The 19,032-nt window shown below is 41.9% G+C and overlaps 1 protein-coding gene across 4 annotated transcripts in view; it reads left to right on the forward strand.

The window, feature by feature from the left end:
- LOC309485333 (B-cell scaffold protein with ankyrin repeats-like) overlaps nt 1–19,032 on the forward strand; it is a 111,334-nt gene that overhangs the window by 59,208 nt on the left and 33,094 nt on the right. For all 4 annotated transcript variants that reach the window (XM_082152158.1, XM_082152157.1, XM_082152160.1 and 1 more), the window contains exon 8: nt 18,917–18,977. In XM_082152158.1, coding sequence (XP_082008284.1) covers nt 18,917–18,977 — 61 coding nt within the window. The remainder of the gene's footprint in view (nt 1–18,916; nt 18,978–19,032) is intronic.

Consider the following 19,032-nt stretch of genomic DNA (forward strand, 5'->3'; position numbering starts at 1 on the left):
TTTTTGGGTGAACTATCCCTTTAACTGCATTTTCAAATCCTGTAGGAAAATGAACAGTCCTCATAAAGGTCAGTGATATTCTGACAGTAATCCTCAAACCGGCTTCTGCACTGTACAATTAAAAAATTTGCCAACTGCATATAGGGTAAGTGCACCATTAAGCCCATGTACCCTTTAAGTCCACTTTCAACTCTGAAGTCAAATTAAAAAAAGAGAAAATAATATTTTATGCTGCTTATTATTTTAACCAATCCAGTGATTTGTTACTTCCCTGGCATTTTTTATTGCATACCAATCACATTTGGCAATGTTGAGTTAGCCCCACCCATGTGCCTTAGGCCTTGTCCACACGGACACGGGTATTTTTATAACCGTGACTTTTTTTTACGCGGTTCGGCCGTTCGTCCACACGGAAACGCAGTATCAGGTCACTGAAACCGAACATTTTTGAAAACCACTGCCAGGGTGAGGATTTTCAGAAACGCCGGTTGCAGTGTTGTCGTGTAGACAGTAAAACCGGGGTTTTTGCATCTGATTCAGGCTTCTGATTGGCCAACGTGGCTTTACGATCGCCGCCTGCTGGTGTGGCATGCTCTTGACAGCGCTTGATAGCGTGTTTTTGCGTTTTTATGTAGGCGGAACATTTTTGTTTATTAAGTGACGAGAATACTTTTTGTGCGCAAAAACAAAACAAAAATAACAACTTTATTCCACTATTCATTTCCTTCTCTCTGGGCCTCGAGTTAGTTCACGTAGTGTTTTAGCGCAGCGCTTCTGTGTTGTACGTCACACGCATCACACACATGACCAGCGTCGGCCAATAGTGAGCCTACGTGGTGACGTGCAACACAGAAGCGCTGCGCTAAAACACTACGTGAACTAACTCGAGGCCCAGAGAGAAGGAAATGAATAGTTGAATAAAGTCGTTATTTTTGTTTGTTTTTTGCGCACAAAAAGTATCCTCGTCGCTTGATTGCCAAATAGTTGGCCAGTTGCCAAATATCGTAATGTAGTGTTTACTTTCATTTCTGGCGCTATGGCATTTCTGCGCTGTGTCGGAGATGTTAGCGTGTCTCTAATAAGATCAGTCACAAACATGATCCCTGCACGATCTAATCTATAGAGTCTTATTAACTCACTGTTATTCATTGTCTGCAACACATTTCTTCTCCCTCTTCGTCTTTCTGCCATTTTCTCCTCTGCTAAAGAAACTCTTAAGCCTCCTAAAAGTCCTCGTCCGTGCTCCTAACAATTTTGACCTTAAGACCTCTTTTAAGGGTTAAGATGCTTTCTGAATTACTTTTTTCTTTACTAGGATTGTTTCTGTAATTTTAAGAGTAAACGGCCACATTTCTAAGAATTTTCTTAGAATTTTGTCACTAGGAGCTACTCTTTGCATTAAGATTCTTTATGAATACGGGCCCAGGAGATTGTCTTGACCAGGACCACACCCCAAAATGCATTGAAGCAACTGCCATGTGATTGGTTGATTAGATAATTGCATTAATGAGAAATTGAACAGGTGTTCTAATAATCCTTTAGGTGAGTGTATATGGTTGCTGTATATGAATCATGCAGGTTTTTTTTCATATGGGCAAATAGCCTATTAAACTAGAGACAAAGTTATGAAGTTAGTTTGAAGAGCCGGGACTCGAAATCGGATCGCTTGTAGAACCGCGAGGCACATGTTGTAGCATTGCCCACAAGGCTATAATCTTAACACTGTTTTTACTCATGAATAGTCTAATGCATGTAGTATTTTTATATTGAAATGTTTTATATTTTTATAATGAAATGTTTTTATTTATTAAAGAAAATTATGCTGATCATAACAACCTACTGTATTCAATTCTTAATATCATAAAGACTGCAAAAACACAAACACTGCTGACCAATATCGGTTAGAAAGCCCTTACAATGTTTTAATTTTACAATCATTTAGTTTAATTTATTTCAGTGTTATGTTTCAAGTTCAAGTCAAGTCAAGTCATCTTCATTTATGTAGCGCTTTTAACAATGTAGATTGTTCCAAAGCGGCTTTACAGTGATAATAGGAAAATAAAGTTGTTGTCCAGCTAAATTTAGTTTTGATTGATTCACTTCCGTCGCAACGATCATTAGTTATTATCTTAGGGGCCGCTAACACGACACCATTTTAACAGAAAACTCTTAAGTTCTCTCAATGCAAACTTTAAAAACGTGAACCTGTGAGAACGCTGATGGCCTGCACATGCGTATTACGAGTTCAGTCTATAGGGATACGTGTTTGAATATATGTGTGCAGGTGTGTAGTCCTTCCCTACAAACCAACCCTCAACAAACTACTTGTCTGGCCTTACAATGTATAATACAGAATTTTTATCGCTTCCGCGTAGTCACGTAAACCGGAATTATCCCGACAACGCTTTATCTGTAGAGACGTAAAGGGAGGGGAGGGATGCCTTCACAGGGGAGAGACTAGTTGACACTTCAGGACGCATTGTCGTCCTGAAGCGTAGATAGATGCCATTTGTAGATGCCATTCTTTTTCTGATGTAACGAGTACATCAGGATTTACGGGAAGTGTTAATCTGATCTATGCAGCCTAACATTGAATAATAGAAGTCTATAATGTGTTATTTGTATGCTAGGGTAAAGATATGTGTTTTTAGTCTAGCTTTGAACTGACAGAGTGTGTCTACTTCCCGGACAATATTAGGAAGACTGTTCCAAAGTTTTGGTGCTAAAGGGGAAAAGGATCTACCGCCAGCAGTCAATTTTGATATTCTGGGTATTATCAACTGGCCGGAATTTTGAGATTGCAATAGACGTGAAGGATTATAATGCATTAAGAGCTCGCTCAAGTACTGAGCTAAACCATTTAGTGCTTTGTAAGTAATCAGCAATATTTTAAAATGTATACAATGTTTAATAGGGAGCCAATGCAGTGTTGACAGAACGGGGCTAATATGGTCATACTTCCTGGTTCTGGTAAGAACTCTATCTGCTGCGTTTTGGACCAGCTGTAGTTTATTTATTAAGCGTGCAGGGCAACCACCCATAAGAGCATTACAATAATCTAGCCTTGATGTCATTAACGCATGAACTAACTGTGCCACATTTGTCAATGAGAGCATATGACATAATTTAGATATATTTTTAAGATGGAAAAATGCGTTTTTACAGATACTAGACACGTGACTTTCAAATGAAAGATTGGTATCAAAGAGCACACCCAGGTTCCTAACCGACGACGAAGATTGACAGAGCAGCCATCAAGTGTTAGACAGTATTCTAGGTTATTACGTGAGGATGTTTTTTGTCCAATAATTAGAATCTCTGTTTTTTCAGAATTAAGTAGTAGGAAATTACTAGTCATCCATTTTTTTTATATCAGCTAAACATTCCGTTAATTTTGTGAATTGGTAAGTTTCGTCAGGGTGTGAAGAAATTTAGAGCTGCGTATCATCAGCATTACAGTGAAAACTATTGCCATACTTCTTAATGATATCTCCCAAGGATAGCATGTACAGAGTGAACAGCAACGGTCCTAGTACTGAGCCTTGTGGTACACCATACTGAACTTTTGATCGATAAGACATCTCATCATTGACTGCTACAAACTGATAACGGTCAGATAAGTATGATTTAAACCATGCTAATGCAATTCCACTAATGCCAACATCATTTTTGAGTCTATTTAAAAGAATGTTGTGGTCAGTTGTGTCAAATGCAGCACTAAGATCGAGTAAACTAATAGAGAGATACAACCACGATCAGATGATAAGAGCAAATCATTTGTGACACAAATGAGAGCTGTCTCAGTACTATGGTACGGTCTAAATCCTGATTGAAAATCCTTGCAGATATCATTTCTTTCTAAAACATAGGAACATAGTTGTGAAGATACTGCCTTTTCTACTACAATGCACTGCCTGATGCAATACTGTAGTAGAGGGTTGCATAGTTATAATTTTCTCCCTGATATTATCAATCTTATAAGTGAAGAAGTTCATAAAGTCATTACTGCTGTGGTGCTTGGAAACTTCTGGGCTTGAAGCTTTATTTTTTGTTAGTTTAGCCACTGTTTCAAATAAATACCAAGGGTTTTGTTTATTTTCTTCTAATAGGGCCTGAGTGTGTTCGTTGTACCACGGCGTTGGACTATTTTCTTTAATCTTCTTTAAGCGCAAAGGAGCAACTGTGTCTAAAGTGCTGGAAAAGAGAGAGTTAAAAGTTTCTGTCGCAAAATCGAGTTCTTCTAAGCTATCTGGGATGCTGAGATGATGAAACTGATCAGGAAGATTATTAATAAAGCAATCTTTATTGGTAGAGGTGATAGGTCTAATATTTGTAACACGGTGTCGGATTTGCAGCCTTGGCTAAATAAAGTTTACACAAGACTAGATAATGATCTGAGATGTCATCGCTCTGCTGCAGAATTTCAACGGCATCAACATTGATTCCATGTGATAATATTAGACCTAGAGTATGATTACGACAGTGAGTAGGTCCTGACACGTGTTGTCTAACTCCAATAGAGTTAAGAATGTCTTTAAATGCCAATTCCAATGCATCTTTGTCGTTATCTTCATGTATATTAAAATCACCAACAATTAGGACTTTATCAGCAGCCAGTACTAACTCTGATAGAAAGTCAGCAAATTATTTGATAAAGTCTGTATGGTGCCCTGGTGGCCTGTATACAGTAGCCAGCACAAATCTCAAACGTGATTTATCATTTACACTATATATTGTTACATTAAGCACCAACACTTCAAAATAATTATATTTGAAACTAGACTTCTTAGAAATTCTGAAAATATTACTATAAATTATAGCAACACTTCCTCCTTTGCCTTTCAGACGAGGTAAATGTTTATAACAGTAATCTTGGGGGGTGGACTCATTTAAAGTCATGTAATCGTCATGTAATCGTAAATCCTGTGCTGACAGAGAAGGCTATGCTATGCATGTTACATGAAGCGCAAGTGACAATAAGAGGAGAAGATGACATGACTCTACGTGTTTGTTGACTGATCCTACTCACCTAATTTGTTTGATGAACTGAAAATTTGTTGTTTGAAAAAAAAAAATACAAAAAATAAAGAGCGCCCAGATGGCACGCTAACAGGCTAGCAAATTACTAGCGTGTTGTACTAGCAATAACAATTTAGATTGAAGCTAGCGATGTCAGGTTAATGTGTGATGTTGAGTAAGCTATATTTAGCAGTATAAACGACAAGGTATGATATGATTTAAAACAGAAAGATATACGAAGCTTACAGACCTAAAGTAAGAAGTCACATTGTTTCTGTGTTCTGGCTTCCTGTGTTTAGTTCATGTTTCCCTTGTTTTCATTGCCTATCTTGTTAGTTTCTATAGTTACCCTAATTTGTTTCCATAGTTACTGTACTACTGTAATATCCTTCACCTGTCCCTGGTTAGCCCTTGTGATCCCTGTGTATTTTTACCCTTGTGTTTGAGTTGTTGTTCCTGTATGTGTGTGTTCTATATTGTTGCACACCTGGGGCTCGTTCTTCGTACGTTGCTTATTACATCCGAGATCAAATGACACATCCAAGATGATTTCATCGTGCTAATCATGATCTGGCTAACTCGGTTCTTCGAACACACCTGTTGTTTATGATTAGTATCGCTGGATTGAGTTATCTGAGATAACTGCGCGTTCATGCGCTGGTTGAAAAGGGGATATGTATCGATAGTAGAAACATTGATCAGCAACGCTGCTATTGGCTGTTCAGCGTGGCCAAAGGGCGGGCTCAGTTTTTCTCCTCAGCAGAGCAAGAACTAATAGTCGAAGTTTATTCGGAATTTTAATGTTTAATCAAAACGCCAGGGAACACCTCAAAGTCTGCAAAAGCCAGGAGAGAGGGCTGGCAAAAAGTAGCAGACAATTTAAATCCGTTAGAAGTGGCCATGTTAGATGTTTTTATCACTTATTAGCCTATATTTTTGTATTTTAATAATTGCATAATTACTTTGTTCATTGTAATGTCAGAGTCACCACACTAGAACATGGAAACAAATAAAAGTGAAGTACAAAAATATTCTACATAATGGTATTTTTTAGTTATTATAGTCTCTTCTATAAAAGGAACTGTTAAATAAATGGTTGTCTGTTTATAAAAGCAACCAAGAAAAAGGCTGGAAAAAAAGAAAAGATCTTAGTAGTATAGTCATTTCAACTGTTAAATCTTGAGTAATGATGAATTGCTTTGACTTGTGAAAGTGAAAACTGATAAACTTATGTTAATGTAAAAAATATTTTGCCATGAGTTATTGATCACATGTTTCCCGAGTGTAGTTCATTGTAATGACATTGTGTTTTCCTCTTTTGTGCACTTTTACATAATACACCAACACTTGTATCTGTTCCCAAGAAAGTGGTGGCTGAAATATGTGCAGTAAGTGGACATTTTCTAACTTTCCAAAGGAAAGAATAAGACTTTGTAATGTCCATTTGTTTCCATTGCACTGGACAGTGAATAAACCCTCTCAGATAACTGCCATATGGAGGAACTAGCCTACCTGCAAGTGCATAAATAACTTTACTTAATTTATACTTGTATGCTTTATGGCTGCAATATAAGTTGCAGGATTCCACATCTACAGAAAGGCCTACAGAAGAGTCTGCACACACAGAGGAGACATAGGCCTACAGGTGGGCAGTGTATAGCCAACTTTTCCTTTTTATTTGTTGCATGAGGCATGCGTCTAATATCTCTTGTTGCAGGCATTTGAACACTGGCTTTTCTTTACAAAGAACAATTGAAATAAAACTCAAGGAACTAAGCATATTTGTCTTTTATTAAACATTTAATGAAAAGTGGTTTTTTTTATTTTTTTTTATGTTGTGTAATATGGCACATGCAACAATGTCACAGGCCCTGTCAGGTGTGCAAACCTCAGACTTATCAGACACTGAAATCTTCTATGGTACCAATCACGTTTAGTGAAGCCTGAGTGACATATACTGTAATCGGCATGGTCATGATGGCATGATCTTCATAAAAAATTATGATAGCCTAAAAAAAAAAACTGCTTTAAAAAAAACTGCTTTACAACATTGGGTCTTAAGTGGCTTGGAAATGCCACAAAAAAACCTAAAACTGTTTTTTAAGCCTCAAAGCGCCAGGTAAACTCCGAATGACACGACAGACAGCACTTTCCATCAAGTTCTCCGCATCTCCAATAGTGTAAAGGAAAGAGCCACTCGCAAATAATCTTAGGGCAATGCAAACAGTTTGAGCTGTAGTTAAAGCCCGACTCCGACAAGTCGAACATAAATGTGCGTTTCCAACAATTTTATAATGTAAACGACAATCTCACGAGTCACGGAAAAAAATATAGCCTACATCTCAGAAAGTTGTAGCTGCGCTGGACTTCCCCATGGACTTCCCATATCAGCTCCGCTTATGAAGCCGCAGTCTAATCCTGTTTACATGAAATAAGCCTGCTCCCGAGCAGGTTCAAGTTTGCGCACCTGTTGCTATGACAGCAAGTCCAGGATGAGCGTCGAAGAACCAAACAATCCAAGATCATGCCAAATCGCCAACAATCAAATCCAGCTAACTGAGTTAGCGACGTACGAAGAACGGGCCCCAGGTTTCTCTGTTTGGATTATGTTCCTGATTCCCTTGAGTGGATTATAATTCTGTTTCCATGACTGGTTTCTTTCCTCTCCACGTCCCTGCCATTGCGTAACAATAAGGATACATTAATTTCATTTAATTTAATTTGGCAATAGAATAACAGATTTGAACCACTGTGACAAGCTAGGGCATTTCTTTCAAATCTCTCCTCCCTTTATTACTGCCCTCATGCATTATTCAAACAACAAAACAACAATATTACAATGCATATTTAATGAATCTATCGATAGAGGCTAATCATGCAGGAAGAAAACAAACATTATTCTAGAGGGCTGATTGCTCATTTGCCATCCAAGTTTGTACCAGAGTAATGTCAAAGAGAAGTGGCGTCTCCCTGGCTTTCCCATTAGCCTTTACCCATCTAATTACACTTGTTTTGTTTTGCAAACAGCACAGCATTGAGACAGAAATCTTATTAAAAAGTGTTTCTGCTTAACTGAGTTCTGTTTTTTCGCCCTCTCTTTCTATCCTCATCAGTTTTATGCCTCTACTTTTAAACTGTGTTATTTGATACATGGAAAACGAATTATTTTGTTTATGCAAAACCTTGCATATAGGCTACTGTGCAAAAGCCTTAGGCACGTTTGTATTTTCACCAAAAAATAAATGGTTTTAAGCCAGTTATTTATATCTTTTGCTGTGTTGTGTCAGTAGGAAATATCAAAGCTAGCTGAAAAACTATGAACAAGTGTACCTAGGACAAAAGCTGTTTTAAACGCAAAGGGTGGTCATCCCAAATATTGATTTGATTTAGTTAATAGAAGTTAACTGATAAATAAAATCTATTTATGGCATTATTTTTGTAAGCTCTTTACTTTACAGCACTTTTTACACAAGTGCATAAAACGTTTCACAGTACTGTAGCTTTGAAGGTAGGTTTCTCCAAGTGTCTTGGAGATGTTGCCACAGTTCTTATGGATTTAGTCTGAGTTTTTCTGTTTCTTCATGTAATCACAGACAGACTCAATGATGGTGAGATCAGATCTCACCTAAGCTATCTTCTCTTTATTGAAGTAGTAATAATAATGTGGCAGGGAAAATTAATACAAATAAGGGTGAAGTTCAGAGGGATGCCCAATAATTGCCCACAGGAATAACATCCCAAAAACCTAATAAAAAGCTATTTCTTTTCAAATTATCCATAGTTAATCCTGCTGTAACAGGACTGATGTACTAAAATTGAACAAAATTAACAATTTACCCTAATCATAAGTCTGCTATTAACTTTTTAATATGTAAGCTTAGTTGTAAAAGTGGTTAAAATGTTATTTTGCATGTTATTGATACATTTCACATTGTAATGAAACTGTAGTTGAAAGGTATGAAGAGGTATGAGTAGTAGTTACTGTTTAGCTAATACTGAACTACTGCAGTTATTACTTACTAATTTGTTAATCAGAGTTTCTTGATAGTTAATAGTAGTCACTAGAATGTTAATTTTGTGTTACTCATTTGTTCACCATATTCTAAAGTGTTACCCTCTCATTCTCTCATACAGAGGGTTCTCTGTATGGGTTAATTTGTGGAGGTTATGAACTGGGGGAAAAGCAGAGAAATTGCAGTAATTATTTTTACCATGCAAATGCTCTGTTGTTATCATGTCATATTTTCCATAGATCAAGGGCTGGTTCACATATATCTTTGACATTCTATTTGGTAAACTTTTGTGCAAGAATTGTATAAATCATCACAAATGTCACATAAACAAACATCAGGTCAGCTCCATTACAGGGGCAAGCACTTTAAGCCCTTCAGGGTAAGCTTCACCAGTGCTGGTCAAACATTAGAAACATTTTGGTTAAACAAAATCAACATTTTGAAGTTTAAGTATTCCATTCTGCATTTGGTGGAGTGTTATGGATTAAGATGGTCTCTTTTGACTAAAGAAAGTGTTATCTGTGCTAACTCCCTTAATACACCACATAATATAAATTGTGTTAAATTAACTTCAGTAAGCTTTCACTGACAGCTCAGTCTGTGTGGGCTTTACATGTCACATCTAGAACATTACACCCCACACTAATGCAACTCCCACAGTGTTAATAGACCTATAGTACCAAGAACATCGGAAATCTTAAATAACCTCAAATTTAAAGTTTAATGCTGCCATTAAAAGACTATTATCAATTGTATAAGGTAGCCATGTTTTGAGGGAGACCAGCATTGCTTTGAGTTGACATACACTCAAAATGTAGGTTGAATCCTGAATGGAGAGGAGTGGAATTGCTTAATGTTTGTGGTGTATTGATCCGAGGGGTGGATTGATTTCTAAGGGCCCTTCAATGAACAAGTTTGCCCATATTGTCTTTAAGGTATTAGGTTAAACTTATTTGGCTTGCTGTCCACTGATGAGGGGCTTGATGAAGCAGCTTCAACTCGAGCTCTGATATACTGATGAATGTTTATATGTGAATAAAAGCCTAAATTAAATCTGTTCATATAAAGTGACAGAGTCTCTTCAGAAAATTTTGACTAAACCACTCAATTCATATGGATTTGTTTATGAACTTTTTGAAGAATCAAAATGTTAGTTGCAAATCTGTCAATGGAGGGACTGAAATTGCTCAGATTTCATTAAAAGTAACTTCATTTGTGTTCCGAAGATGAGCGTAAGTCTTACGGGTTTTGAACAACATGATGGTGAGTAAATGATGACAGAATTTTCATTTTTGAGTGAACTAACCCTTAAAACGATCAAGAAGAAGAAACCGGTACAAAAAAACTGAAAAAAAAGATCCTTGCTTCTACTTCTCAGAGAGAGAACTGTCTCCCTTTACATTTGAACATCCGTGGTGTGTTGCATCTTTACTAATGATCCTTCATCAAACAGCCATTACTTTTTATTGCGTTTTTAGTCCAACTTGAGCACAGTCATTGAATGAATGCATTATTACCAGCAGGATACTGGCATAGCACTGAGATTTGTTTGATATTTGAATAACAGCCTCACAGCATCTTCCTCAGTAATGTTTAACAGTGGGGGCTTTCAGTTAGTGTATAATAGTCAAATCAACATCACACATTTCCCTGATAAGACATTTAGCTTGCTTTAAAGTATATCGTTGTTGACACTTTCTGACTCAAATGACATATTCACAAAATAGATGAGTAACATGGTCTTATCACAATTCAGCTGTGGGATTTTTGAAGCATTTGGATCTCAAATATGACAATTTTTGCATGCTAATAAATATTACTGTGATTTTATTGAGATACATTTCCATTCTCAGTCACTCAAACTGCATTCACAGAAAAACTTTGTTTAACTTGATGTGATGTGATGTGATGCCACAATGAGGTCTTTAAATGTAGTTTTAGGAAGGGTACACAATATAGGTTTCAATGTGGCAGAATCCATATTAATGTAAATATATTTATTTTCAATGGTTATTAAAGACGCAGCATAATTTGTGTTGAAATAAATGATAGAAGAAATTTGTTTTGATTTAAATTAATCATATATTAAAAAACCTAGGGAGAGGGCAATTTAACCCCACTCTGGGGGTAAAAGAAACCATAGCCTGAAGCATGATATAGTGTTGTTAGGGTAAACTTTATGACCATTTGGCAATGTCACCATAATTGCTCCTCAATTGAAGAGAAATCAAGCTTAAACTAAATTTGTTTTTTACGTAGAATCACACATACTCCAATATATATATATATTTTATTTTGTGATTATAATCACTATAATTTGCTTTGGATTAAAGTTTTTGGCAAAAATGAAGGAAGTTTCTTATTTGTCTTATACACACTTTGTAATTGACCCTTTGGCACTGATTGTTACGGAAGCCCTGAACCGCAAGTTGAAAAAAAAAAGAAAAAGAAAACTTATCTCGTTATTTCGAGATATTAAGTCGTTGTTTTGACATAATATCTCGTTATTTTGACATAATAAGTCGTTATTTCAACATATCTCGTTATTTCGACATAATATCTCGTTATTTCGACGTCATAAGTCGTTATTTCGACGTCATAAGTCGTTATTTCGACATAATATCTCGTTATTTCGACATATCTCATTATTTCGACATAACTCGTTATTTCGACATAATAAGGGGACATTCTAATATGCATTAAGCCACATTTAGCGTTCTTATAAGTACGTCAGTCTCAGCTGAAAGATTTTTAGCTGAAAGATTTTTTAGCCTACACTTTAGTCATGCACTAGATCAGATGTGTAACTTTAGGACAAGAGCAGTGCCATAAACATGCATTTGAAAACATGGTTATTAAAAACTAAAACTGAATCAAATAATTTCCAAATATAGTTCTCTTACGAGAGTCCTCTCGTACTGCGTTTTTATCAAAACGCTACGGGAAAAGTCTCTTTTCACGAAATACTGAAGCAAAAAATTATCCTTAATTTTCATACATGTAAAGCGCGTTGCAGCAGTAGTCAGCTATGGCGAGACGGCTTGCTCGCTCATTGGCTGCTCTGCGGCAACTGCATAAGCCTATCGAGCGAGGCCTGAGGTGACGTCAGGCCAATGAGGGCGCTTCGCGCCCTCCTTGCCATTTCCCGCCGAGACGGGTGTGGCTAACCTCTATAAAAGGAGCTCGAAAAGGCTGATTCACTTGATTTTCATCTCTTCAGCGAAGCTCACGCATCGCTGGATCACGAGGAAGCACGCGTCGTCTGATGCAAGCACTTCAGCGGGACAAGCCCTCGAAGCAGCTGGCCAACGCCGCCTTCTACCGCCGTACCTGCTGCGCTTTCCGACGCCATATCCTTTACATTCTTGTTCTTGTGTGTGTGTGTGTGTGTGTGTGTGTTCGCTTTGCAACACTCACCCCTAAAAGAGCTGCGTCTTTTTCAAGATGCCTTCAAATGCAGCGCTCGCGCTCGCTGACGGCGAAACGCCTTCACTCCGAGCCAATTGCCTACGGTGACTCTGAGGACTCGCCGGGCATCCTTTCCGAGGCTGCCCTTCCTGGAAGCGGATGGCGGGATTAGTTTTTCTTTACGTTACAAGAAAAGCTACCCTGCCTCTGCACGCGTCATTCACCGGCGAAGGAAAAAAAGAGCGTTCTCACCGTTGGTCGGTCTGACCTCTTTTCTTTCACATTTCTCAGTTCCCTGTTCGGCGACTGGAAATATTATTGCAGCAAGTGAGTCTGTTATAACACGCTTGCCTGCCAGCAAACGCCGAAGAATAAATGTTGACGCCGCTTTCAAAAGCCTGTATCCCCCTGTGGCTCAGTGGTGGAATTATAGGTTTTCCACATGGGAGACCGGAGTTCGAATCCCGGTCTAGCGGCATATATATTTATGCCGCCAATGCTTTGCTCTGTCAGTCCCCTGAAGGCGACTGCAGAGATGCATTTTGCAGCCAGTGAGCGCGTAGTACCCGCTTGCCTGCAACCGAACACCGTTTCTACGGTTCCCGTGCGTCACTGGCGAAAGGAGAATGGAGGGTTTTCAGCCCCGCTGTAGCTGGGCGATATCCACTCTTCTCACATTCTGGCATTTTGCAGGTGTCTGAAAATGCAAATCACTCTGTTTGTTCCCCGAGAGGCAACTGCAGACGTGTTTTTTGCTGCCCACGAGCACGTGGTACATGCCTGCAAGCAAACGCCAGTGTGGATAATACTCGCGCTGACTTTGTCTATGTATCTTCACTGTGGTCCAGTGGTAGATTCTTAGGCTTTCGCGCGGGGGATCCGAGTTCGAATCCCGGGTCTACCGGCAGATAATATTTATGCCGCCGAATGCAAATCACTCTGATTGTTCCCCGAGAGGCAACTGCAGACGTGTTTTTTGCTGCCCACGAGCACGTGGTGCATGCCTGCAAGCAAACGCCAGTGTGGATAATACTCGCGCTGACTTTGTCTATGTATCTTCACTGTGGTCCAGTGGTAGATTCTTAGGCTTTCGCGCGGGGGATCCGAGTTCGAATCCCAGGTCTGCCGGCAGAAAATATTTATGCCGCCGAATGCAAATCACTCTGTTTGTTCCCCGAGAGGCAACTGCAGACGTGTTTTTTGCAGCCCACGAGCACCTGGTACATGGCCAGACTTCTACCGAAGTCCCGGCCACGGCCGATGATGCTATATGTGTAGAGAAGATGCCCATTGCCTAGTGCCCATCCCTACACACTAGCACAGCCCTTCACACAGAGCCCGCGCTCATATATTCGACTCGGGTCGATCACGCACACAACATAGTGAACGTGCCCACTGCCTAGTGCCCACAAACACTATGTTCTGCATGCCTTGTGGTTTCTGTAAAGACGAAACCTGTGTGCATTCACTCTGCTCAGGCAGACAGTGCACTCGTTGCAGTAACTGTGCCCGCTCTCCCGCGCCCACACTTACTCACGGCCATTATATGTCCTACGGGACTCGCCCAGCCCTCCTTTGCTCGGTTAAACACCGCAGCGGGGTCGAGCGCAGGCATTCTGTCCACTGTGATCAGCGCGCTTCCCCCTAGGGCTCGCGCACATAAAATCGACTCAGGTCGATTGCGCTTCCAACATAGTAAAAGTGCCCACTTCCCAGTGCCCACGAACACTATGTCTCACAGATCACAGGCTCTCTGTAAAAACGGGACCTGTGCGCGCTCGCTCTGCTCAGGCAGGCAGCGCGTCCAAAGCAGTGAATGTGCCCGTTTCCCGCCCACATTTACTCGCAGACAGCATGAGTCCCACGAGACTTTCTCAGCCCTCCCTCACTCAGTTAAGCACTGTAGCAGGGTCGAGGACGAGCGTTCTGCCCGCTGTAATAAGCGCGCTCCCCGCCTCGAATGTCACAGGCGTAACGCCTATGTTATTGCGCCCCGAAGCACCTCTGTTGCAGAACAGAGCGTGCTTCGCATCCAACCCTTAGCCAGCCATGCAGAGGCATGGGCAGCGCTTCCAGGGGTTTCGGACTGGGTGCTAGACATTATAAACAGAGGCTTCTCGCTACAGTTTTGTCGACGCCCTCCCCGCTTCACAGCGCGCGTCGAAACTACGGTGACTTTAGGAGTAGCACACCTACTTCGCGCCGAAATATCAAAACCGACGAGCAAAGGGGCGATAGAGCATGTATCCCAAGCTCATAGCGAAGGGGGGCTATACAGCAGATACTTTCTTGTCCCCAAAAAGGACGGTGGTATCAGACCCATACTGGATCTAAGACGGCTGAACAGAGCATTAGTGAAACGCAGTTTCAAAATGCTCACGACCAGCGAAATTCTCGCGCATGTTCGCCGAGAAGACTGGTTCATGTCGATAGATCTGAAGGACGCGTATTTTCAAATACAGATAGCGTCATATCACAGGCGATACTTGAGATTCGCCTTCGAGGGTCAGACATACCAGTATACAGTCCTGCCCTTCGGCTTGTCCCTGGCACCTCGTACATTTACGAAATGCATGGACGCAGCGCTCGCTCCTCTCAGACTCAGAGGCATGCGAGTGCTGAACTATTTGGACGACTGGTTGATCCTAGCTCAATCACGATCTCAGCTCGTGGAGCACAGAACCATTTTACTCGATCACCTCGAGAATCTTGGTATCACGGTCAATCGGGCGAAGAGTTCACTGAACCCCAGTCAAACGATTTCGTTTCTGGGTATCGTTCTGGACTCGCAGTCTATGACGGCGCGGCTGTCGCCACAGCGCGTGCTGCACATTCAGCGCGCGGCGAGGTCTTTCCGCCGCGGCGTTTTCACCCCGCTCAGGAAGTTTCAAAGGATGCTGGGTCTCATGGCCTCAGCATCATCAGTTCTCCAGCTGGGCTTGCTCCGCATGCGCCCGCTGCAGTTCTGGTTGAAAGCGCGAGTACCGCGCGGAGCGTGGGTGTCCGGCCGGTTACGCCTCAAGGTCAATCAAAGCTGTGTGACAGCCCTGATACCTTGGTTGGCGGACGGCTGGTACCAATCAGGTGTAAGCCTGGGGACTTCCTCGAGAGTGAGGATGGTGTCGACAGACGCATCCACCTCGGGATGGGGAGCGCTGCTCGAGGGCAGACCGTTCTTCGGCCTGTGGTCGGAACGAGAAAAGCTCCAACACATCAACTGCCTGGAAATGCTGGCAGTGCACAACGCGCTGACGCGTTTTTGTCCCCATATCAAGGACCAACACGTCGTAGTCCGTTTGGACAACACGGCCGTGGTGTCCCATATAAATCGCCAGGGCGGTCTGAAATCCACATCCCTGTACAGGCTGGCGAAACGCCTCCTAATATGGGCTCAGCACAATTTGCGCTCGCTGAGGGCAGTGCATGTGCCTGGGCTCCAGAATGTGGGCCCAGACAGACTGTCCAGGAACAACATTCCCCTGGGCGAATGGTCTCTACACCCACAAACAGTCCGGCTGTTGTGGGAGAGATTCGGCAGAGCGGAGGTGGACCTATTCGCGTCCCGCGAAAACGCTCATTGCCCCGTGTTCTTTTCCAAGAACGACAGCGCGCTGTCCTACATGTGGCCGCGCTGCCCGCTATACGCTTTCCCCCCCGTCTCCCTCCTGCCACAGGTGTTAGAGCGGGTCAGGGAAACAGAATGCCCAGTGCTGCTTGTGGCACCGTTCTGGAGGAACCAAGCATGGTTTCCAGTCCTGATGCAGCTAGCAGACTTCGCTCCATGGCCAGTGCCATTGAGGAGAGATCTCCTCTCGCAGGCCGGGGGCTCGATTTGGCACCCACACCTGGAGCTGTGGTCCCTTCATGCGTGGGCGCTCAACGGATATCCGTTGACCTCGCAGAGGGAGTGATAAATACCATCACTCAGGCCAGAGCGCCGTCGACTCGGCGGCTTTATGCCTCAAAGTGGTCGGTTTTCTCCGGCTGGTGTACAGCTCGGAGCCTATCACCTCTCGATTGTGAGGTGACGGAGGTTCTCTCCTTCCTACAGGAGCTGTTGGATAAGGGCAGATCCCCTTCCACGCTCAAAGTTTACGTGGCGGCTATTACAGCGTTCTCCGGAACAACGCTGGGTCAGTCACTAGGAAGGAACGATTTAGTCATCCGCTTCCTCAGGGGAGCTAGGAGGCTGAATTCACCCAGACCTCCTTCAGTTCCTAGGTGGGACCTTTCTACAGTCTTGGCGGCCGTGAAAGGTGCCCCTTTCGAGCCTATCCAATCTATTAGCCTCAAACATTTGTCTTTCAAAACAGTGTTTTTGATGGCTCTCGCTTCGGTGAAGCGCATAGGCGACCTGCACGCGCTCTCCGTGAGCCCAGCGTGCTTAGAGTTTGGACCTAATGACTCTAAAGTCATACTCAAACCTAAGCATGGCTATGTGCCAAAGTCCCTCAACACGCCGTTTCGGGCTCAGGTTATCTCCCTGTCTGCCCTGCCGGGGTCAAGTGAGGAAGGGGACTCAAGTTTTCTTTGCCCTGTTAGGGCTTTAAGAGCTTACGTGTCTCGCTCCACTGTCTTCAGACAGACTGAGCAGCTCTTTGTCTCGTTCAGTGGACGTTCCAAGGGAATGGCTGTTTCGAAACAGAGCTTATCCAGATGGATAGTTGACGCCATAGCGCTGGCTTATACTGTCAAGGGCATTCAGTGCCCGTTGGGAGTCAGAGCGCACTCCACGAGGGGCGTTGCCTCCTCGTGGGCTTGGTCCAGCGGGATTTCCTTACAGGATATATGTACGGCGGCAGGCTGGGCCTCGCCGTCTACATTTATCAGGTTTTACAACCTAGAAGTTCCCGCCTTGCAGGCTAAGCTACTATCGGTGTAGTCGATTCAGCTGTCTAACTAGAACACTGAAATCGCATGCGCAACGCGCTACCGACTGTCTTATGGGCAGAATTGTGTAAGACCCACATTTCCCACATTCAGTTCAGGTTCCCCACCCTGTCTATGTGATGTCATATTCGCGTCTGCTGGCGCGACCATATAAGGACGGAGGGAATCCCCTCTTGTCTCTAGACTCTCTCTGTGAGGTCATGTTTACGTCTGCGGACGTTACAGTTTAGGGAATTAAGGTCCCCCATCCCTTATTCCCGGATTCTTTGTGAGTCTATCTGGTGATTATGCACTGTACATCTGGCTTAGCTTCCAGTGATCGGTGTTTTTTATCCCAGCACGCACGGCGTTTTACAAGGGGTTCCCGTAGCGTTTTGATAAAAACGCAGTACGAGAGGACTCTCGTAAGAGAACGTACTCGGTTACTAACGTAACCTCGGTTCTCTCTAGAAGAGGGAACGAGTACTGCGTTCTCTGCCGTGCGTACGGTTCACTCTGGTTCGCTTCGGCGATGAAAATCAAGTGAATCAGCCTTTTCGAGCTCCTTTTATAGAGGTTAGCCACACCCGTCTCGTGACGTCACCTCAGGCCTCGCTCGATAGGCTTATGCAGTTGCCGCAGAGCAGCCAATGAGCGAGCAAGCCGTCTCGCCATAGCTGACTACTGATGCAACGCGCTTTACATGTATGAAAATTAAGGATAATTTTTTGCTTCAGTATTTCGTGAAAAGAGACTTTTCCCGTAGCGTTTTGATAAAAACGCAGTACTCGTTCCCTCTTCTAGAGAGAACCGAGGTTACGTTAGTAACCGAGTACGTTTTAATAAGCAACATGGTGATTTAACCCACAGCTTGGTCTTTTTTATTGCTTGTCTGTCAATCAGTTTGTTGACATGTCAGATTATTTATTTGACAATAGAACATTTTTTGAATTATTCATGACAACAAGAGAGCACTTGTGGATAAATGATAATGTTACACTCATGTCCAACATCAAAGCAGCTGTCTTTCACAACCCCTCAACTTGTGATGTGCAATTAGCTTGTCTTGTCTATCTGTTAATTCTCCCTTTCTACTCTAATGAATATATTCATAACACTGAATGCATAATGTGCATAATCAATATTGAAGGGAAAGAAGTGGAGGCTGTTATCACAAGTGAATAGTAGCAGGTTGCTAAGGAACAGAACACAGAGAGAGGCAGTAAGAAAGAAGTGTACATTACACTTAAGTTAACACTTTGTAGTGTGCCTACTTATCATCATTTTGCATTTATTGTTTGATCTGTTTAAAATTGATTGAACTGACCAACTTTACAGTCTGTCAGTAAACAACATATTATCTTGTCTTTTCTAATTCTGTCATATTCAAGCTAATTTCAACTCAGTTCTGAATCATATAAGACCTGATGTACAGTACATCAGCAGTATAACCAAACATATCTCTTTTTTCTAAAGCACTTGCAAAAATGTATGTTACTTTGATGTTTAAACATTTAACAAGGATTGTGTTGATCTTTTTTGTCAAATATATAATATTTTAAAATGTTGTCATTGTCATTCATGTGTCATTAACAATGTTCTCATAGGTTTTTGATGACAATGATGGCAACACTGACACCGGTGTATATGAGTTGATGGGCAGAGCAGGTATGTAAGTGAAAATATGAATATTTTGTATATTTAATCAATATCATGAGCAAGA

Source organism: Leuciscus leuciscus (assembly GCF_965113295.1).
Source record: "Leuciscus leuciscus genome assembly, chromosome: 2".
Lineage (NCBI taxonomy): Eukaryota > Metazoa > Chordata > Actinopteri > Cypriniformes > Leuciscidae > Leuciscus > Leuciscus leuciscus.